Here is a 23,225-nt window from a genome sequence, read left to right as displayed (position 1 = left end):
GCTTCTTCCCACTTCATATTTTTGGAAAATGATGTACAGAGGTGTTAACAGACAGATTACCGAGTTGCAGGTACCAGTAAGAAATAGATGGTCACTCTCCAGTCTTAGCCACCACACATATTCCAGAGAACTGTCCCCAAATGCCCACACACACCACACCTAAGGTTACTGAAGTTTCTTTTTGTCATACCAGGAAAAAAAGGCTCCTCCATTCACCCTTCCCTAGGACACTGGGCACTGGCAGCTGTTCCAGCTAACGCTGCGGTCTGTGCATGGCAGCCCGGGAAACACAGCCAGGAGGGAAGAAGGGTATGCAAGAAACAACAGTGAACCCTGGCTAACGTTTATGTAGCCTGACTGTCCGGGGACAATGCTAAGTGCTTTATGAGAATTGTTGGCTATTCTTGGAGCTACATTCATCTTATAAAGGATGTATTGTTATTTCTTCCACTTTACAGATGAGGAAACCAAGGCATAGAAAGATTAAGTAATCTTCCCAGGATCTCACAGATATTAAAATGTACACCACAGATACTGAACACAGACCACTATGCCATACTCCTATGGATTGCAAAGAAAAAGGAGAACGAAATCCTTTTTCGTTGAGGCAACTGGTGAGAACTAACCGTGTTTTGATCCTACTACTTCAACCAGAAGAAAATATTTCAATACCATGTTCTCACACTTTCATCAAACCCTTGTCAGCTTTTATATGAATTGCTTAGTCACATGTATCGAAATGATACCAAACAGAAGGAAAACCATAGTGGAAAAACTTCAGGACAATCTATCAAGGAGGAATGTTTTAACTCTGATCAACTATGAACCTGGGCATTGTTCTCACAATCTCTGTTATTCTCTAAGTCCCCAGATTGCAGACCAGGAAACAAGCCAAGAAAGGGACTGCGAGCTGTAAATCTGCAGAAGAGGGAAAGGATGCTATGAAGCATCTAAACACAATTTGTCACCTCTTAAGCCACATTACTGGCTGAACTGTGTTTCCCAAATTTATATGCTAAAGTGCTACCTCCTGACTATATAGATAGTGACTATAGAGTGTGACTATATCTGAAAATAGTCTTTAAGGAGGTAATTAAGGTTAAATGAGGGTGCGACCTAATCCAATATGACTAGTGTCTTTCTAAGAAGAAAAGAACCGACACCACAGGCCAAGGGAGACTCTGTGAGGATACAGCGAGGAGGTGGCCAATGAGAGGGACCAGAAGAAATCAACCTACCAATATCTTGATCTTGGACTTCCACATTCCAAAACTATGAGTAAAAAAAATTCTGCTCTTTAAACAGCCCTAGAAAGATATAGAAGCTCTAATTCACCAATTGTGTATTAACAAACATATATATTAAAAAGTGGGGGATGCTCTGCTAATGTATAGAATTTTAAATCATTGCTCAAATGAAATCCATGAAATTTCTGTTGCTCTTTTTTTTTTTTTTTTTTTTTTTTTTGCATGGTTGACTAAACTGCCTTTTTCCTTGATACAGTGGGGCCTTGACTTACCAGTGTCCCGACTAACGAGTTTTTTGAGATACCAGCTGTCTCTCGGCTGATTTTTTTGCATTGAGTTGATAGAGTAATTTGAGTTAACGAGCTCCTTAATGAGCTTGGTCTCGGAACGAATTAAACTCGCAAGTCAAGGCCCCACTGTACAAGGTTGGCTGAACACAAATTGATGACACAGGGTTTTCACTGAATTCAGAGTCACTTCAGCCTTGCCAAACCTGCAGCTGATACAGCCAATTAAAACTCCACGTTCATCACGGTTTTCCACCGAGAGGGCTTTGTTAATGATCACTGAAATGCACATGAACAGTGTCACAGAAATAAAGTAAACACAGATCAAACACCAGTTTCTACAGAGGAATCCAGACAGGAATTTTCATGTGGGCCTCAATCTTAACTTAGATACATTAAATCCACCTCAGGCACAGAGATCTGAAAGAAACAGATAGCTTAGTTGTTCAACATCAGAGGTTAGTTTCAGATGCACTTGGGGAAACAAGTCTCTCCCTCCAGGGAGAGTGCGGCTGCTGCCTGCAGGACCTCTGCGTGTGATCTGCAGGGGGCCCGGATATGAGGACCCCCCCTTTAGAAATTCTCCATACAGCACTTATCTGCCTCTGTGGCAGCAACCAAACAATGGATGGAAGAATGGTATCTCTCTTACAGGATGAAAATGAACTTTTCTCAGACAAAAGGGATTTAGGTTAAGAGTCAAATTACATTAAAAAGAGTTAAATGTATCTGAAAAGTAATATTGCCCAATTATCCCTAAGAAAGTGGTGATTTTGTGCTTTGTAAGCTTTATATTTCATGACATTATTAGAAACTATAATTCAAAATGATCATTTGACTTAGTATGTGTTACTCCAAAATAAAGAAGCAATTATTTACTAGAAGGCTAATTACCAATGGCAGCTATGAAGCACTTTTGGCTTTACAAGGTATTGATCACTAAAATAGCTAATCAATTGATAATAATGTGAAATAGCAACAACAACTAGCCAGAATAAGAAAAATTGGGGGCTTAGAAGTTTATTTGGCACGTTGGGATACGTGCAAAACACATTTTAGGTAAATCTTTTCTGGGCAACTACCTTAAAATGTCATTTCTATTATATTTTTGTTGGCTGTTTTACTGTTATCTCCTCATATTAGGGCCTGTATACAAAATTAACAAACAAAAGAAAATAGTTTCATGAATGAGAAGAGAATCATGGAATAATATAGATTTTATTTTTCTTTAAACTTGGTGCTGTCATCATTAAAAGTGCAAAATGAACATGGCAAAGTGCATTCTCTTTTTCCCTCTTTATTTTTTTCTTGCTTTTTTATTTATTTATTTTTTTGGTGGGGCACGTGGGGGGACTGGCTACCAGTAGCGACAAATTTAGATCATGTAGCGACAAATTTAGATCACAGGTTTCTCTCCTTAAAAGTCTTAAGACGTGTGTCTCAGAGTATCAAAGAATGCTCACTTTGGAACCAAGCTCAGAGACGTCGAATAGACATGGAAGAAAAGCCAGAATAAGAAAAATTATCTCCAGCAAATGGAGGGCACAGAGATACGAAGCCACCTAAAAGTAAACAGTAACCTCTAACCAGTGATCTGAAGATGGGATAGGGATGTTGAAAACACCTGTCAGAGTAGCTCTGTTCTTCATCATCCGGAAGAGCTATTTCACAAAGAGCCCACCAGGAAGCTGTCCCGGGTCCACGTGCCATTGCTCCCATTTAAGGATGAGGAGTAGCAGTATTTCAAAGGTAAATGTCAACCACTTTAAGAAGTTAAAACTGCAAAGTCAGAGGTTGGTTTCCATTCCTCGTCTCGATGTATTTCTCCATGTAACTGTTCCCAATGTTCAATTCCTCAGGTGTTCTGGAATGGTTTTGCTATATTTGGTGGAAGATTAGTAGGAACACCTGTACTTCAAAAGCATAAGAAGCACATTACCAGATGCCCTTTGAGGGGATCTTTATTTTTTCCCCACCTTGTAAGTGCCATGCAACAGCCTAGCCCAGTGGTTCTCAACCTTCTGGCCCTTTAAATACAGTTCCTCAAGTTGTGACCCAACCAGAAAATTATTTTCGTTGCTACTTCATAACTGTAATGTTGCTACTGTTATGAATCGTAATGTAAATATCTGATATGCAGGATGGTCTTAGGCGTCCCCTGTGAAAGGGTCGTTCGACCGCCAAAGGGGTCGTGACCCACAGGTTGAGAACCGCTCGCCTAGCCCCTAATGAGATAAACCATCTTGTGAAATGTAGTTACAGGCCATTCCAGTACCCAAGACACACACAGAGAGCCCTTCCCATCCCCTGACTCCTAACTACCACCTCAGCCAGAGCTAACCAGTTTTCACCTATAAATATCTTAGCATTTGAAATTACCTTAGACTTTCCCCAAAATGCAGTGTCCAATTTGTTCATGTTGCAGCAGATGTGCCAATAACTAGCATCCCTTTTCCCCGCTTTTGACTGTGGAATAGGACTCAAAAATCTGCTATGGAAATTTAAGAAAGAAGTGAGCAATAGTCCAGCAAAATTGGAGGTTGTAGCTCACAAGGGTGGCTGCAGAGGCACTCTACCTCCTGTGTCACAGGCTGAGCAGACATGTGCAAACCTGCTTGGTGGCCTTGTCCTGAGGGCCAGGAACCTGTGTGTCCTGAGAACCTGTGTGTCCAGTAAGTGAAGAGCAGAGAAGTGGCCCTAGAGAAGCAGGGTCTGCTCTTCCCCTGGGGAGGAGAGGGGGGCTGGGCAGAGAAGCAGAGGAGTTACTCTCAGAGAAGCACGCATGAGATTCATTCAATAAACAGTGACTGTAGCAGGTATTACAAACACAGCAGTGAAGTGGAGGGCATGGCCAATATAGGCTGGATGACCTACTGGGAAAGAGAGAGGTTGCCCAAGTCTTCATGGAGAAGGACAGGTATTGAAGGTGTCTGGGTGTGGCCAGCTAAGTTTGGGGAAGGTCTGAGGCACCTCTGAAAAGAGGGGAAGACTGCGTCGGAGACGTCTAGGTTAAGACAGTAAAAGGGCAGAAGGACAGGGAACAAAGACCCCTTGGTACCAGATCGAGTTGCATCTAGAACCTGCAGGAGGCCTGGTTGGTTTGAATATAGCAAGCGCGAGGGAGGCTGATGAGAGTGCAGGTCTTTGGACCATGGTAAAGCTTTTAGATCATTGGAGAACTTTTAAACCAAGAATTATGAGGTCACCAGGGATGAAAAGATCATGGAAATTGGACGTTGGTGCTGGGAAATCATGAGATATGTTGGTGTTGACATAGTAAGAACCAAGACTAAAATAGGGAGTGGGGGGAGTGAGTGGGTTAAGAGTTATCTAAATGTTCAAATGTGAGTGAGAAAGAAAACACAGAGACCAAGCAGGGCGTTCCAACTTCAGCCAGACCCTCTTCCCATCTCAGGAAGGCAGGACAGGCCTCTCCCACGAGGCCACAGAGCCCACAGAGCCCACACTCCCCCTTTCTTTCCTCAGTCCCAGAGAATTTCTGGCTGAAAACTTTTGAAAACTCAACTTCCTTTCACTTTATCTCCTAGTCTTCACTTTGACCTCTCATGCCCCAGTACACCCAGCGATGGTGAGGACCTTACAGTCTCACATCCCTTTTTCTCATCCTTTATCATGAGAAAACACAGTGTCATCACAGCGATGAAAGTAAAAGGCACTCCTAATCATTCAACCTCGAAAATCCAACTGGCGATACAATCTGAAAAAGCTGTGCAAATCTATGCTTGACTAACTCCATTAAACACTAACCTGCTAGTTATACATTTACAACACCTAGAAACAATTTGTTTCTTCCCTTTGGTCATTAAATCCAGCTGAATCTTTTATACTTTTAACATTACAGACTAGAAAGCATTTTTTTTTTTGGTAAGACTTTACTCTTTATGTGGAACTATGGTCTATATCTTATATGAAGATTCTAATTTTTCTTTAGATATATCTGATTTCAATGAGCATCTATGATTTGTCAGGCATCAAACTGACAAGTCATGGCATTTAAAGCTTATTGAAAAGATAATATATAAAGAATGATCTTATATAGAAAGACCTTTGTTTATGTAAAAAGATAATGGAGGGAATGTAAAATGGGATAGCCATTGTGAAAAAACTGCATGGTGGTTCCTCAAAAACAATTAAACATAGAATTCCCAGATGAGCCAGCAATTTCACTTCTGGGTATATACCCAAAAGATTGAAAGCAAGGACTCAAACAGATATTTGTACACCAATATCTATAGCAGCACTATTCACAATAACCCAAAAGATGGAAACAACCCAAATATCTGTCAATGGATGAATGGCTAAACAAACTGTGGGATACCCATACATTGAAATATTTCTCAGCCTTAAAAAGGAACGAAATCCTACTATATCCCATAATATGGGTAAACTTGGATTATATTATGCTAAGTAAAATAAGCCAGTCACCAAAGGACAAATACTGCATGATTTCATTTATATGAGTTACTTATAGAAGTCAAGTTCATAGAGGTAGAAAGTAGAATGGTGGTTGCCAGGGCTGGTGGGAGAGGAATATGGGAAGTTAATGTTCAAAGGGTGCAGGGTTTCAGTTTGGGAAGATGAAATAGTTCTGGAGAGTGAAGGTAGTGATGGCTGCACAACAATATGAATATACTTAATGCCACAGCGCTGTACACTTAAAATATGTTCGAAATGATAAAGTTTATGCTACGTATATTTTGTCACAAGAAAAAATGTGAGAATAGGGAGAATAGTGAATGGTATGAAGACTCAACTTTTGTTGGAAGATGGAGATTTCTAAATGGAATGTGGGTAGGAATGTGGTATTTTCAGTCAGGGACTAACTTTGGAGAAGCCAACTAAACCATCTGGGGGTCAAGCAGATAGCTCAGAGGGAACCTTTGAAAGCTAATCTTTCCCATGACCCTGTTTCTGTCATGTTGTTACTAAGCTCTGATAAGGCCTGATGATGCTTCAAAAATATCATGGGGATTAAAAAAAAAAAGACTGACAATTCTTATAATCACCTTCTAAATCAGAGCTCCAAACCATCAGGGTTTGAAAATGAAAAGAGGCCCTGACAGAAGAGCCATAGTTCAAACAGAATGTTTCCTCCTTGCTGCCATGTCCTAAACAGTGGGCAGCTGGCCTGGGGGAGCCCCACTTCTTGTCTGGCCCCGTGTATAAGTCTGGTATAAAGTCATAAATGATCCCAAATGGTGGCCATCTCAATGGAGGCCTGTTAAATGGTTATTTCACTAATTTTCTTGTGCTTCTATCATATGAAGAACAGAGGTAAATATCCTTTGATTACATGCCACAAAATACTAGAGAAAACAGAATATTTTAAATTATATTTGAAATTTAAATTTGCCCTGTCCAGGTGGCTCAGTTGGTTGGAGCACCGTCCCATACACCAAAAGGTTGCAAGTTCAACTCCTGGTCAGGGCACATGCTTGGGTTGTGGGTTCAATCCCTTATCGGGGTGTGTATGGAGGCAACCAATCGATGTTTCTCTCTCACATAGATATTTCTATCTCTCTCTCTAAAAAATCAACAAAAACATGTCTGCTGGTGAGGATTAAAAACAAAAACCAAAACAAAAAAACCCTGACAATTCTTAAAATCACCTTCATTAAAATCACCATATTTAATGGAGGAAAAAATTCATAGAAACTATTGAAACTGCACTAGTCACTTTATGATTTACTTTGTAAAAAAAATGATGAATAATTGCCTATATTTTATCAAAAAAATATTACAGAGTGGATATAGGGGAACTCTCTATACTTTCCATTCAATTTTTCTAGAAATCTAAAACTCCTCTACAAAATAAAGTCTATTAATCTAAAAAATAACAAAACAAAAAATCTATTTCCACATAGTCTAATGGTTGTCCCTTAATCTAATAAAGCTTTAACCACCCAGTTGGCTAATGAGTGGTTCTAAGACTCCACCAGATTTCTCAGGCTATCTTGGTTTGGACAGCTGTGGTTCCCAGCTAATTATCTGCAGGTTTTAATTTGATCTCACAGCTTCTCTGGCTTCATTTCCGTACCTTATGGTGCATAAAGGGCAGGATAGAGCGAGTCAGCGCTCTCCAAGTGTCTGCACAAATTTCAAAGGGACCATTGGTCTGAGGAAATGCATTGGCATAAACAGGCGGCTGTCCTAGTCACTAAAGAGGTTCTACTTTATCGTGATTTTGGCAGCTCTGACCTCTCACCAAGACTGATGCTGACAGAATTGGACTTTCAGAACCACTCACCCCTCATTCCTCCAAAAGAAGAAGTGATAGCCAAGTAGTAAACTTTTAATTTCTTACAATCTATAAAATTATAAAACAAAATTTAATGTTTTCCATGATTCAGGCTTAAAATGAGAAACCCAGAGGGTGCTCTGTGTACATTATTTTCACTGCATTATTCACAATGAATAATGTGAAAAAAATATATATATATATACATATGTGTGTGTGTGTGTGTGTGTGTATTCTTTGGATTTCTCACATCATTAGTATGGAATAATGATTAGGAAACATGTATAAAATTCACAAATCTCATATAAGGTAGTACTATCAGATTTCTAGTCACTTTCCCCAAGTACAATAGTTATTCTCCTGATAACTGACACCTCTCAAAATATTTAGTTAATTCAATTTTTGTCTCTTTTGTTATAATACGACTTGAAAATTCTGTCCTGCTATTCAAATATCTAAAACCATGTTACAAAGTAATATAACTGCCTCAGTAGAGATTAATAATCATGGCATAATTTATACATGTGAAGATAATAAACAAGAACAAACATTGTTTAAGCATCTGAATTCAACCCAGTGATCCAGAATATATAAACAACATGGTGACATAATGTAACTAATATTTATTTATTATACCTGAATAAATGATTTACTGACTGAATGAATTAATGAATTATCTGCTATTCAATTGGCACAGAGCTAAAAAAGAAAGAAAATTTTAATCTCCCTACTGCTGAGGGTTTTGGTTGTGAGACACACATTTTCACTTATGTTAGTGAGTATATAAATTGAAAAATACAAGGGGGCTAAAGTAGGTTAACAACAATAATAAATAATACAATAATTAATAAATTAATAATACACTAATAAACTCTGCTCCATGTACTGACAACTGTAAACCTAATTCTGTCAGCCCCTGTATGTTTTTCTAATTCACCAACCTGTTTTCTTTTTTTAAAGAAAAAAATATTTTTATTGATTTCAGAGAGGAAGAGAGAAGGAGAGAGAGAAACAATGATGAGAATCATTGATCGGATGCCTCCTGCACGCCCCCTACTGGGGATCAAGCCGCAACCCAGACATGTGCCCTGACCGGGAATTGAACCCCAGACCCTTCAGTCCCCAGGCCGATGCTCTATCCACTGAGCCAAACCAGCTTGGGCTATTTTTATTTATTTATTGATTTGAGAGAAACACCGACTTGTAGTTCCACTTATTTACTCATTCATTGGTTGATTCTTGCTCTAATCTACTGAGCTTCCTGGCCAGGGCCTGTGGCACCTTTATTTATAAAAGGCAAAAAAAACACAAAAAACTGTAGCAATTATTGGGTAAATAAGTTCTAGAGCTATAATGCTCAATACACTCAATAATTCTGTATTAGAAACTTCAAAGAGGTTAAGAGACTAGACCTTAATTATTCTGAACACAAAAAAGAAATGATAATCACTTGACATGATAGAGATGTTAGCTAGTGCTACTGTAGTAATTATATTGTAATATATAAATGCATCAAACCAACAAATTGTACATTATAAACTTATACAACATTACATGGCACTTATATTTCAATAAGAAAATAAATACAATAGGCACTAAAAAAAGAACTAAAATAACCTAAACAACTTAACAAGGGCATGGATAAACAAATTTTGATATATTCATGAGGTGAAATACTACTCAGAAATAAAAATAAAACACCAATAAAATTAACAATGGGTAATTCTCATAGGCATAATTCTAAGAGAAAGAAGTCAGACACAAAAAAATACATCATTTTATTTCATTTATATGCTGTTAACAGGCAAAGCTAATCTAAACTGAAAAAAATATTCAGAACAGTAGTTCAACTTGCAAAAGGGAAACAGCCTGGAGCTGTGAAAATGTTCTGTGTTCTGACAAGGCTGTGGTTTCCACCTATCTGTATGTATCAAAACTCATCCAACTATACCTTTAAGGTGCATGCATTTCACTGTATGTAAAGTGTATCTCAATGAAACGGAAAATTAAAAGAAACATTTATTACAGGACTGGGTGAACTATTTTAGCTCCACAAACATGCCTTTCCCATGCTGCTCTCTCCTGTGCACCTTCCTCATTCCCTGCTCCCTTCCTTTGAGTTCTTCCTGCCCACTAAGCTGCCCCTCTTATATATGTTCTCCTCCCATGAGTTCTCAACCCCTGCACATCCTACAGCCCCAAGACTGAGCAGTCTGTGTACTTGCCTGTCTCCCCCAGGAGACCAAAGCCCCTCAGGGCCAGGGTCAGCCCCAGATAACAACTGAAGTGAAAGTGATAAAAACCGACATATAGCCCCTGGCCAGTGTGGTTCAGTTGGCTGGAGTGTTGTCCCTTGCACCTGAAGGTCACAGGCTCTATTGCAGAAGACAACCAATTGATGTGTCTCTTCCACATCAATTTCTCAATCTTTCTCTCTCTCTCTCCCTCTCCCTCTCCCTCTCCCTCTCCCTATTCCTCTCATTCTTCCTCCCTCCTTCCCTCTCTGGAAACAAAAGAAATAAAATAAATAAAAATTTTTAAAAAACAACCCAACATATATAAGGAACATATGTGTACTTTTTCTGTAGTAAGGGCCTTCCTTGGATGTCATTGCTGTCTTCTTGTTCATCAATGAATCCTGCAGAGATCATGAATTATTAATATATTTAGTGCTCTCACATATGATGGAATATATCAAAAGGTAATTCCTGGTTGTTAGAATTGCAAATGATTTTTTTAAAAACATTTTCCTTATATTTTTCTGTATTTTTAAAAGGTTTTACTTTTATATCAGAACAAAGGAATTTTCTGTATAGAAAAAAGGTCAACTGAAGGCATTAAAAACAAAGAGCTTTTGAGGTATAGCTGAGCTACTTTGTTTTTTTATTTATTAAAGCTTTCTTTTTAAAGATGAAGGTTGTTACAATTTGAATAGATTACTAAGTAAAAAGCAAAAAGAAAAAGCAAATGCAGGAATGAATTCCAACAGTACGTAATTATCAAAGAAATATTTCTTTGGAAATTACAACTTATCTTTTTTTTTTTAGCTTTAATATAACAGGAAGAAATAATTATTTCAGAATGGACCTCCTCTTCTTTCCATAAATACACAAAAAAGCTTTATTTTGAAGCCAAAACAGTTGGGGATCTGAAAGTATATTTTTACAGAATCTTGAAAACGATTTTCCCTAATTCACCAGAATTCTTTCCAAGGCCCAGTCTAAGAAGAACTGGTGAGTAAGATATACTGTAATAGTATGGCCATTCAAAACAAAAAGAGGGGGGGGAAAGCGGAGGGAAAATTTGGTAAACTAAATTTTGTTAAATGGAGAAATGGTTTGGCAAACCACCATTGATAATACACAAGTGATAAGGTTTAAGAATAAAGCTTGTCAAGAAATGAAACTCCATATAGTTCTTATTGCCTGGCCTCAGTTACTTGCGTTTATTCAGCTCACTTGTCATTAACATCCAACAAATGAAGGTACAATATCTGTATCCCCATCTCTGGTCCCCATTTGATCCCATAGCTCCGTCACCTACAGGTGTGGCACCTGGAAGATAAGCTGGGGAGGCTGCCAGGAGAGACCTTTGCAAAGTAAGAGGCAGTGGTAGCTTTAGGACTCAGGTTCTTTAACCCCCTCCCAGGGGCAGCCAGGGTTGCTTCATGTTTCCTCCGTGTGACTCTCTGCTGACTTCAGTGACTGGGTGGCCCATAGAGCACAGGGGAAGTGGCATGTGTGACCCTGGAGGCCAACTCTACAGGGACACAACTTCTGCCTCTTTCTCTGGAACGTTCATGCCGGAGCCCTGAACTGTCTTAGAACCAACCTACCTTAATGCCGCCAGTGGCCCACATGGAGGGCCACACAGAGCAATCCTGGGACCACATGAAGAGTGAGCCTGACCAGCCCCCAGCTGCCCAAGCATCCTCCCCTGCTGCCAGGACACCCTCTCCAGCTTCACCACTGCCCTCACCCCAATCTCCCCCAGCACCCCTTCCCAGAGGCTCCATCTCCAGCCCCAAGGGACTGCAGCCTTAGACGCCCACTCAATCAAGCCTTTCCTAAAATCCTGACCCACAGAAATTTAGATAGATATAAAATGAATGTTGTTGTTTTAAGCCATAAAGGTCTGCAGTGATTTCTTACACAGAAATAAACAACTGGAAGAGAAGCTGTGTATGAGAAAATAAAATGAGATCATTAAAATGTGAAATATATATCTATGAGAACAGCAGAGAACAAGACAAAGTAGAAAAAAAAGTCTGAATAACAAGAACTTAGTGTTGATTACTTCCAAATTGTAATGAAGAGCTTAAGATTTCTTCTAATCTATTCATTTTGCCGAACAAATTCAAGAAAAACTTAGTATTTTAAATTGGTTGAGACTAGTATACAGTAATAGAAAACTAAAAGGGAATCATTTTAAATAAACATGAGTGCACAGTAGGAGGAATTTCTACCAGTTTCCAAGAAGGGTCTCTGCCTGACCTTTTATAAGAAACAGCCAAGACTCATTTGTAATGAGAAGCTCCAATTTACATGCAATTCTTGTACTAAAAAGCTTTCAAGATTTTCAGCCTTAAAAAATGTGCCTATTCTTTTCTTATTTACCCTGTCATTGTGCTTAGCAAACACTCTCTATTGGATAGTACAATAATAAACCTCAATCTAGTTCTGGTCAATTTTTCAGAAATTTTGGGGGAAAAAACAACAGACATTCAAATTAATGAGGTTTTATAAAACCCAGCAAACAAGCAGCTCTTGTCTAGGGGTTTGCATAAAACAAAGGCCCCTCTGTGATTATGTTCCCACAACAAAGTGCTACTTCCTAATTAAACCTACACAGAAAACAAAGCCGTTCTTCAAAAGGCAGCTTTATTTTCAATGCCTTAGGAAACGTTTCCTTTTTTATGAAATATATTTAGTCTTCTAAAGGAACATTACAAATTTTCACTCACAAATCTGACCACTCCTAGTAAAATTTTCACCCAGGTTTAAACCTTTTTTTAAAGGAGAACACAAAACACTGATTTATTTTCCTGTTTCTTATTTTCCTGTTACACAGATCTACCAGCACCCAGATCTACCAGTAACAGCAAACGCATGAACAAGTGTTAAAACTCTGCCTCCATGGAGGGGAAAGGACCCTCTGAGCCACAATGCATCCGGGGCAAAGAGAATAAACGGAGGGGCTTGGGAAGAATCTGAACACTCCCAAATCAGGAGGAAATTGTAAGAGCTCCTGAGGTCTATCCTATAAAATCATAATTCAAGGGGAAACAATGATAGGAAACCAAGAATAAATGCAGTGGGATTGTCACATAGTATAGGAGGAACCAGGGGTCCTGATTTTCAATCCCAGCTTCGTACACATGTATAGATTCTACATGCTAGACATAGGCTATATACTACATATAATTCTATAACACTATGTCACTAAATTCTACATTATTCTAAATTCTATAACACTACACATAATATATATACTATATACAGATTTACATATATACATTTACATACAGTGAGGCCTTGACATACAAGTTTAATTCGTTCTGAGACCAAGCTCGTTAAGGAGCTCGTTAACTCAAATTACTGTCAACTCAATGCAAAAAATCGGCAGAGAGACAGCTGGTATCTCAAAAAACTCGTTAGTCGGGACACTCGTAAGTCAAGGCCCCTCTGTATTTGTATATAATATATAGATTCCTATATAATACAGGCAATCAATATTCCTTTTGAAAGGAATAATCAAAATAAAAAACTAATCACAAACTTGCAATATGAACCTTAAAATTGATATGTATTCACTTCATTACTTCACTGGCATACATATGAGAGCAATCTTTTTTTCACCCATAGCAGAACAAAAAAAAAGCAAAATGTCTGGCATGGGAATTGTTATGCAAATCATGGGTAAGCCATATAGAATACTGATGCAACTTTAACTATATTGGGAAATGCTCCTGCTCTGAGGTTAAATAAAACATCAGGACATAAGCGTGTATGACATGAATCTCAGCCTAAGGGATTGTATCACCCAGTGATGCAGACAGAACCCAGGCCCTTGAAGCTCAGTAAGTGCTTACCCTTGAGCAGGTTCCTTAGCTCTCTGTTTTAGTTTTTGTCATTTGTCAAAAGGAGATCATAATAGAACCAAATTTATAGGGTGAATATGACGATTCAATGACATAACACCCATCAGGGCTGAGCACAAGGTCTGGCCCACATTACGCATGCAAGAAAGGATACCGCAGCATCACTGAATACACAGAAAAGCATGCAAAAGTCTAAAAGTAAAATGCTGATATTATCAGGGGTTGCTTCAGAGTGAAGAGAAAGGATCGTAAGTTTTTCTACCTCTTTAAACTTATTGTACCTTCTATGTATTTTTCTACAATTATCCCATTTTACTTTTCTAACAAGACAAAAAAATAGAATTGACTTATGAATTTGCTTTCTCAAAATCTGCTTAATTGCACTTCTTGCCTAACCCTATTAGCTAACCTCTATTAGATTATAGGAAGGTCTTGTTTAAATATTTTCTTGGTGAAAGCTGAAGATCTCTGGCACTTCTCAGTCATCTGTGGATTACAAACATGACAGGGAGAAAGGAAACGTTTGCTTAGCATGAGGAATCTGTCAGGCACTCGACCAGGAGCAGCCCTCCTTCTTAATGCTACAGCATTCTATTTGTAAATGAGGAAAACATAGCACCCACTACACTCTACACATCTCCCCCACACCGTACAACCCAAAACAGTAATAAATACATACATGCATACATAAATAGAACTGCTAACACTTTTTCTCCACCACCACTGTCCTTCTTAAAGTCACAGTACCAAGGTGTGACCCTATGGCAGGCTCTCAGCTAAGATCCAAGGACACCTAGTCTGACAATGCATCAGAAAGCGGTCCATGGTTTCACCACAAGAATTCTAAATTTTGCATCTTCATCCCAAGGTTCATCTAAAAACTTAATATGAGCATATTCAAGATCAGTATATATATGAAATGAAAGTCCTTTTTAACAAAATTCTGCTCCAGGATTTTAAAGCTACATCTCTTTTCCTTTCATTGTCCAGGTACAAGTAATCACCTACTGAGAAGATAGTATTTGTGTGGATTGCCAAGCAAATCTACCTTTTAAGCTCTGTTTTGTGGGTACTAGCAGGAGGCTGAGATACTAGAGGAGTCAGGGAGGCTAGAGGAGGGAGGCAGGGAGGCAGGGAGGCAGGGAGGCAGGGAGGCTGGAGGAGGGAGGCAGGGAGGCAGAGAGGCTGGAGGAGGGAGGCAGGGAGGCAGGGAAGCAGGGAGGCTAGAGGAGGGAGGCAGGGAGGCAGGGAGGCTGGGAGAGGTATTGCTCCTCTCTGTGTACCTGCTGTTCTGCTGGTGCCCTTCACGCTGGCTACAGCACTTGACTGCAGTCTCCAGCCTCCCCACACTCCCCATATGAGCATCCTCATCACCAATCAGAGGTAAAACATACTCTCCCAAGCCTGTAGGTGTGAATAACCCATCAATCACCTCCCTAAGTCCTCCTCAGCCCTTACAATCTCAGCGCTATCCTGGAACTCCCTTCCCACTTCTCCAACACTATTTAGCCAGTTCCGCACACTAGATATGTTCCTTTAAATACCTGGTATGGTTTCTGCTTCCCTGATTGGACCCTGGCTGATACATAACAGCATGTATTTCATATACATTAACTTTTTAAAATTGTAGTAAAATATACATAACACAAAAATTACCATTTTAGCCATTGTTAAGTGCACAGTTCAGTGGCATTAAGTAATTCACATTGTTGTGCAACCATCACCACCATCCACCTCCAGAACTTTTTCATCTTCCCAAACTGAAATTCTGCACCCACGAAACAGTAACTCCTCCCCCCTCCTCCCCATGTGTTGCATGTATCAGAATTTGCTTCCTTCTTAAGGCAGAGTAATATCCCATCCTCTGCATATGCCCATATTTCGTTTACCCATTCACTCTTGGACACTTGGGCTGCTTCCACCTTTTAGGTGTTGTGAATAGTGCTACTGTGAATACAGCTGTGAAATATCTCTGAATTCCTGCTTCCGATTTCTTTGAGAATATACCTAGAAGTGGAAATGCCAGATCACATGGAAATTCTATGTTTACCTTTTGGAAGAATCACCACAGCACTGCATCGTTTCACATTCTTACCAGCAAGGCATGAGGGGCAGCTGCTCTTCATCCTCCCCATCCCTTATTTTCTGTTTTCAATTTTTTTTACAATAGCCATGTTAATGAGTGTGCAGTGGTATCTCATTGTGGTTTTAACTTTCATTTCCCTAATGAGTAAAGAAGTCGAGTATTTTGTCACCTACCCAGTGTATTAATTTTTAAAGTAGTGTGTCTCAAACTGGAAATCCTTGGGGTCTTTTATCGAGAAGCTTTACCATAAAGTGTACCTAGTGATAGAATTATCAGGGCCTGAAAGAATGTTGACAATTATACAATTCAAGATCCATCAAATGTGCAAGCTCTCTTTCTTTTGGTAGCATTTCTTTTAAATTCTAAGTTGTCACAAAAGGTCCCTGGCTCACTCTCATGGTGTAGTGCTAAAGAAACTAACACAAGTATGTTAGCTTTACGTTTGTTATTTTTCTTAAAAAAAAAATACCACACTCATTCAATACCCATAGATTTTCATAAAAGTAAGGTATTACTAAGTACCTAAGTGTTAATTCTAAAATGTTGTGAGTCGATGTAAAAAATAAAGAGTAGGCACTATTTTGAAGAAGTAAATAAACCAAATCATTCCTCTTGTAATATGTTACTAAAGCAAACACTCTGTAGTTAAATCTTATTGCAAACCACACAACATTTATAGAGTTTCCGATAACACCACTTTTTATTTTCTTCAGTTTACCTTTCAGGCAGCCAAACATCATACACTAAAGCTAAAAAAAATATCATAATTTCAATGGATGATCAGCCAGAGAATCAAGATCAGGATCCATGTCTTCAGCATAGCCAACACAGAATGAAAGTGCCTAATTTGGTCATGAAACCTCAGGAGCTGATATGTTATTAAAGTACATGAACACATTTATAATAGGAAGCTGCTATGACTCCTAATTATATTAAAGTCTATAAATTTACTTTAGAAACCTATACTTTAATTACACATTTTTACAGGAATGTAACTAAGAAGTCAAAAGGCTCATTTATTGATTGTCATCTTTTAATCAGGCTGCAAACAAAAAAAGAGGAGGGGAACGTGAAAAAGCATTTATTAGCACCACAATGACTCACTCAGTGCCTCAACTCTGCCAATGTCTGGGCCTATGAGTGAACCAGGCAACCCTCAAGAAATATTAACCGGGAAAGGAAAGGAAAGAAAAGAGAGAGAAGAGGAGGAGGAGGAGGAGGAGGAGGAAGAAGACAGCTGTGGCCTCTGCCTTAGCGGGGTGTATGATCCAGAAATTAACTAGTACCTGGCTAACGGCTGGCTTGCCAGAGAAACATGCAGATTTGACAACAGGAAAAGGTCATCAGAAGGTGTAGCCATGCTCTAGATTGGAGTGCCAGTGAGACCTGAAACAAGGGTGTGATGTGGGAGAAAAAGGAGATGACTTTATAAGGGAGAGATGAGGCTGTCAACACCTACACAGGATTCAAATTTCATCTCATTACAACAGAGACAACCAAGCTGGGGTGCAACCCAAGTAGCCATTTAACTGGAATTTTGAGTCTTTAGAGCTGAGTTTAGTGTGTAGGAAATAGAGGGTATAAGGAACAAAACCATGATGAAACAATCTGACAGACCCAGAACATGGGCTGTTCTACAAGACTATTAGCCTAGCCCAGTGATGGCAAACCTTTTGAGCTCAGCGTGTCAGCATTTTGAAAAACCCTAACTTTGGTGCCGTGTCACATATAGAATTTTTTTGATATTTGCAACCATAGTAAAACAGAGATTTATATTTTTGATACTTAAATAAATACATCTGAGAAAGTTTTGCTCAAATGTAAACATAATGCACTTTAAAAAAAAATGAAAGCACAGCAGAGATTTTGCATTGTGTAAAAGGAAAAAAAATCACTGAGCACTAATTATGTTAAACAATCTTAATTTATAAGCTTATCTCAAAACACTAGAAATTACCTAGCAGTTTATAACTGTATGCACAGCTGACCCTTGAACAGCATGGGTTTTAATTCAATAAATTCCTGTAGTGTTTTCGGTTCCTTGTTGGGAAGCTGTAGATGCAGAGTGCCCCTAACTCACTCCTGTGTTATTCAAGGGTCAACTGCACATGCCTGTTTTTAAAATATGCCTTAAAGACCTAAAACTGATACCCCTGTGGTATTCCTCAAGCTGACGCAATTTAACTTAAAGCAAAAGGTTTCCCTTCGGGATGAAGTCAGGCGTGACATGTTGCGAGACAAAGGACAGTCTAAGATGCATTTGAAGCCAATACATAAAATGTCCATCAGTTTCTTTGGCCAAACTCATATAACACCACATTTCTGATGAAAATGGTTACACTTTTTCCCTTAACCCCTTCCCCAACAATTTTTTTGTTAAAAACGTTTCTTTTTCAGACTAATTTTTTTATTTTGGTTCTATATAGTATTTTTGATGCTGGTTATGAAAACAGTTTGTAACTCGTCTTCCTATAAACCATATTTTTTTTACCATATGTTCTTAGTATACTCGTCGATGACTGAAAAAGAACATTTTGTGAAAACGAGTATACACGTTTCTGCCGGGGAAGGGGTTAAAAAAGGAAAATAAATTGAAAAGGTGATGGGAAAATCAAATTCTCCCGCAGAAGCATCCTTCTGACTGAAATAAAAACAAAATCCAGGGTGGCCTGGCCAGTGTGGCTCAGTTGTTCCCATGCACCGAGAGGTCACTGGTTCAAGTCTGATCAGGTACATGCCTGGGTTGTGGGTCCAATCCTCAATGAGGGGGTGAAAGGAAACAGCCAATGTTTCTCTCTTATCAATATTTTCTCTGTCTCCACCCCCCCCCACTTCTCTCTCTCTCTCTAAAATCAATAAAAAACAACAATAAAACAAATTCATGGCAAAAAGGAGTTCCTTCATCTATTTTTCTCTAGGTGGGTTTGAAATATTAAAGCATGACATTAATTCAGGAAATATGGCTGAAAAGCATCAGAAATGTTATTTTACTTACATAATACTATGAACCTAACCTTGGAAAAATGTCTCCTGAGCTGTACATGTTGGTCATTACCATATTTACTGTTGTAAGAGATCAAAAGTTCCTTGCACATAAGTATACACAGAATTGCCGTGTTTTCTCCTTAAAATCTTGCACATTTTTAAACTAATACCTATTCAAAGAATTATAATAACTCGTCATTAACTCTCCAAAATTCCTATTACAATCCTACAGTGCACATTTCAACTATTTGTCTCAACTGACATTTTACATGATATTGAAGAGTTCTAACAAAAGAGAATCAAATGGAAATAAATAAGAATATCATGCAATGGCTTTTCTTGAGAACTGAAATCAAATTGTGACAATAGCTGACATCTCTCTTTTCATCCTTTGACTGAGATAATTTTTACCCATTTCCAGAAATTTGGGTGCAACCAGGGCCCATACCATATTTTTCTCCATTCTATTGCATGGTCTTGAAGCAAATCCAGAGCATGCAAGTGTGGCCTGAGCCAATTATACCTTGTCTTTCCCAACTCAAGCTGAAGGCTTGCTCACAGAAATACTGGACAACTCCACCTTCCTCATGGCCCTCACAGACAGCATGACAAGGGTGAGGCATGGTCAAGAGGTTTAACACTATTCTCCTTTGTTTCTAAGCCTTATTTTCTACAGTAACTTGGCACAGTGATAATCTATACAAATAAAAGCCTAAAGGACCAAAGGACTGAACGCAGGAGCTGCCTCCTGGTGGTCAGTGCGCTCCCACTGCCAACCTCCCACGGGCGGCCAATGTCCCACAGTCCCTCCCCTTAGCCGGCCAACCTCCTGCGGTCTCCATTCCCGCACCCCCCCCCCCCCCAGCCAGCCAACCCCGATCACCCCAATATGGACTAGGCAAGACAGCCCCTATCAGGCCCAATTGCTGGCCAGGCCCAGGGACCCCAACTGTGCATGAATTCGTGCACCAGGCCTCTAGTAGCAAGATAATAAGCTTGAAAGGCAGAAAATACATGGATGTGTCTGTCGTCATCTAGTACACGGTCTGACATAGGCCCTGCTGACTTAGTTTCTAAGAACATCAAACCCCACTGAAAAAAATTTCACTCATTTTCTCAAAGATTCCTGGGAATGAGAAATGTGACAAGCAATGGTACCATGGACATCTTCTGTATATCGCTTAACTTAACCTTGTGGAAAAACAGTGAGAATAGAAGGTAAAGATGGTGAGAAATAAGGCAGACTTTCCCAACGGTCAGCAACCCATAGACATTCATCAACAGTTCTCGCCTTACCTACCTGTCTTAAGTCCAAAGTGATTGTGACCCAGTGATATTCTCTCCCATTTTGAATACTGGGACTTTGCCACCAGTTATTGGTGCCATCTATCGCATTTGATATTGGATGGCGTTCTGTTAAAAAAAAAAACAAAAAAACAGAAACATAATACCCTCTAGATCCATCCATGTTGTCACAAATAGCATGATTTTATTCTTTTTATGGCTGAGTAATATCCCACTGTATATATGTACCACATCATCTTCACCCATTTATCTATCAGTGGGCACTTAGGTTGCTTCTAAGTCTTAACTATTGAAAATAGTGCTGCAATGAACATAGGGATACATATGCCTTTTTAAATTAGTGTTTGGGGATTCTTTGGATAAATACACAAAAGTGGAACTTCTGGGTCATATGGTAATTCTATTTATAATTTTTTTAGGAACCTCCATACTACTTTCTATAGTGGCTGAAACTAATATAATATTTCATATCAACTGTAGTTAAACAACAAAATTATAAAAAATAAAAATATAAAAGGAATAAAAATATGCATACCTCTCAGCTTTTGGTTTAACATTTTTAACTTCTAAACTGTATGCTAGTGGAAATGAATAGCAGTGAAGGTCAACACAGTGCTCACGGTTTCCTGATAAAAGTCTTCATAATCATTTCAAAACAAATAGATTCCCACGGGTACTTCCAAGTAGAAGGAGCAACACTTGCCTTTGGGGTTGGCACTGTTGCCATCGCAGATCCGGCACTGGGGGTTCCGCACAGGTCGACCGGGCACGTGCTCCACGAGTTTGCAGAACATCTCAGGCCCCTTCTCACCGCAGGTGGCATTGGTGATGATGTGAGCATTGCTCGCAAGATTGAGAATGGCAGGAAACAGGCCTGAAAGTGAAAATTCACCAAATCAGTTCAGCCACTTGAAATAGAAAAGATAGGATTACTTCATCTCACTTTTCAGGTGAATCAGAAAGAGATCAGAAATCTATGTGCTGAGTGAAGGAAGTCTTACACAAAAGCAGTTATATAGTGGTTTCATTTATACGAAATTCTAGGACAAGACAAACTCATCTACGAGAAGGAACTCTGACCAGCAGTGGCAGAGGGTGGGGATTTACTATGAAGGGACACAAGGAAACTTTCTGAGGTAATAAAACCATATGATGGTGTTGTGAAAAATCACAGAATGCATGAGATTTGAGTTGATTGGTATGTCCCACTCTACATAAATTTTACCTCAATTTTAAAAAATCATAAAAAATGTTGGTGTAAATGCTGAACAGTTTAGGAGTAAAGTGTACTCACTTTGAAAGGCACTGAAAAATAAGCTGGATTGATGGGTAGGTAGAGATGGTTACAGGGACAGACAGGTGACAAAGTGGAGTAAAATGCTCATTGTAGACTCTCAGTGGGAAGATAGATGTTCACTGTACAGTTCTTTCTGCTTTTCTGATGCTAATTTTTCATGAAATGTTGGGAAAACAGATTTTAAGAAGTTTCAAATGATCCAGTGCACATACATGCCAATGAGAGTCAAACACTTTCACTTAAAAGAAGGGCATCCATTTCCTTCCCATGTTGTTCCAGTCGCCTCTGCTGGCACTTACAAGGTCTCTCCTATCATTACCCAGGATACTTTTCTCTCTCCTCCTCCTTTCTGGCCTGTTTTCTTTGGTGAGTAAAACTTGAGAGCACAAAGATCTATTTTTTCCCAAATTCTCTTCAATTCAGTAGTAATCTTTGCCTTTGTACAGTTCTTTTGTCTACAGTGAATTTTATCTTTAAGCAGCTGGTCCAAATTATTCAGAAAACAATTTTTCGATGACTGTGAGGAAAATACCTCCATTAGGTTCTTTAGAGATTTGACTGTATCTTGGGATGAGAGGATAATAGCAGTGAGATTCTATGAAGACCCAGAAAGCACATGTACAGGATGTTGAAGAGGCTTCTACATGAAAGGGCATCGTGAATGGAGAGAGAGTATTGAAAGGCGGGGTCTTAACTAAGTGGGGTTTTTCTAATTTACTAGAAGTTGATCTTCAAAGATCACAGAAGATAATCCTCTCTTTATAAAGACTATAGAGTCAATGTTATTTCTGAAATATTTCCTTTCCAGTGAAATTTTTTAAAAGCACAATCTAACTTTAGTAATATGGAAGGAATTTATGTCTTCGACTTTTATTTTTTTAGGTACTGCTTAATCTTGTCAATAATCTTTATTATAAATATTTTAATAATTTAATTTATAAAATAAAAATGATTATTTTTGTAAGAGTTGCTACATTTAAAGACTTGCCATACATCTACCTAAAAAAAGTAACTTTTTAAAGTGGCCCATCTTTATTTTTTTATCTTTTTATTTTTTTTAATTTAAATTCTTTATTGTTTAAAATAATACATGAGTCGTTTTCCCTCATTGACCTATCCCCAGCCGCTGCCACCCCCCAGCACATGCCCTCACCCCCCTGTCTGTGTCCATTGGTTATGCTCATATGCATGCATACAAGTCCTTTGGTTGATCTCTTAACCCCCACCAGCCCCACCTTCCCTCATAGTTTGGACAGTCTGTTCAATGCTTCTATATCTCTGGTTCTATTTTTGTTCATTGGTGTATGTTGTTCATTATATTCCACAAATGAGTGGAATCATGTGATATTTATCTTTCTCTGACTGGCTAAAAAGTAACTTATTAGTCTTTCAAAGACTTTCCATATAAAACAGAGCTACCTATTAGTAGTTTTATCATAGCAGAATGACCCTATTCAAGTCAACAGGCCCTTAGCTTCTCAATAGAAAATAGTAATTGGATATTTGTATGTTAGAGCATTAATTATTACTTTTGGAGCATAACACAGACACATCATATACTATGTTTAATATGTTATATTATGTTTTCATTTTTAAATTAAAGTTTTTCATTTTTATCATATTCCTTTAAAGGGATTTATTTTTTAATCAAAAAGGCTT

General features: G+C 38.7%; 1 protein-coding gene across 1 annotated transcript in view; it reads right to left on the bottom strand.

The window, feature by feature from the left end:
* LAMA1 (laminin subunit alpha 1) overlaps nt 1-22,222 on the bottom strand; it is a 125,150-nt gene extending 102,928 nt beyond the window's left edge. The window contains exons 1-3 of the mRNA XM_006761932.2: nt 22,099-22,222; nt 20,973-21,143; nt 20,265-20,377 (exon numbers count right to left, since the gene is read on the bottom strand). Coding sequence (XP_006761995.1) covers nt 20,265-20,377; nt 20,973-21,143; nt 22,099-22,222 — 408 coding nt within the window. The remainder of the gene's footprint in view (nt 1-20,264; nt 20,378-20,972; nt 21,144-22,098) is intronic.
* Nucleotides 22,223-23,225: the final 1,003 nt, after the last annotated feature.

The sequence above is a fragment of the Myotis davidii genome, unplaced genomic scaffold (genome assembly GCF_000327345.1).
Source record: "Myotis davidii unplaced genomic scaffold, ASM32734v1 scaffold96, whole genome shotgun sequence".
Classification (NCBI taxonomy): Eukaryota; Metazoa; Chordata; class Mammalia; order Chiroptera; family Vespertilionidae; genus Myotis; species Myotis davidii.
This window is presented reverse-complemented; position numbering and strand designations above follow the sequence as displayed.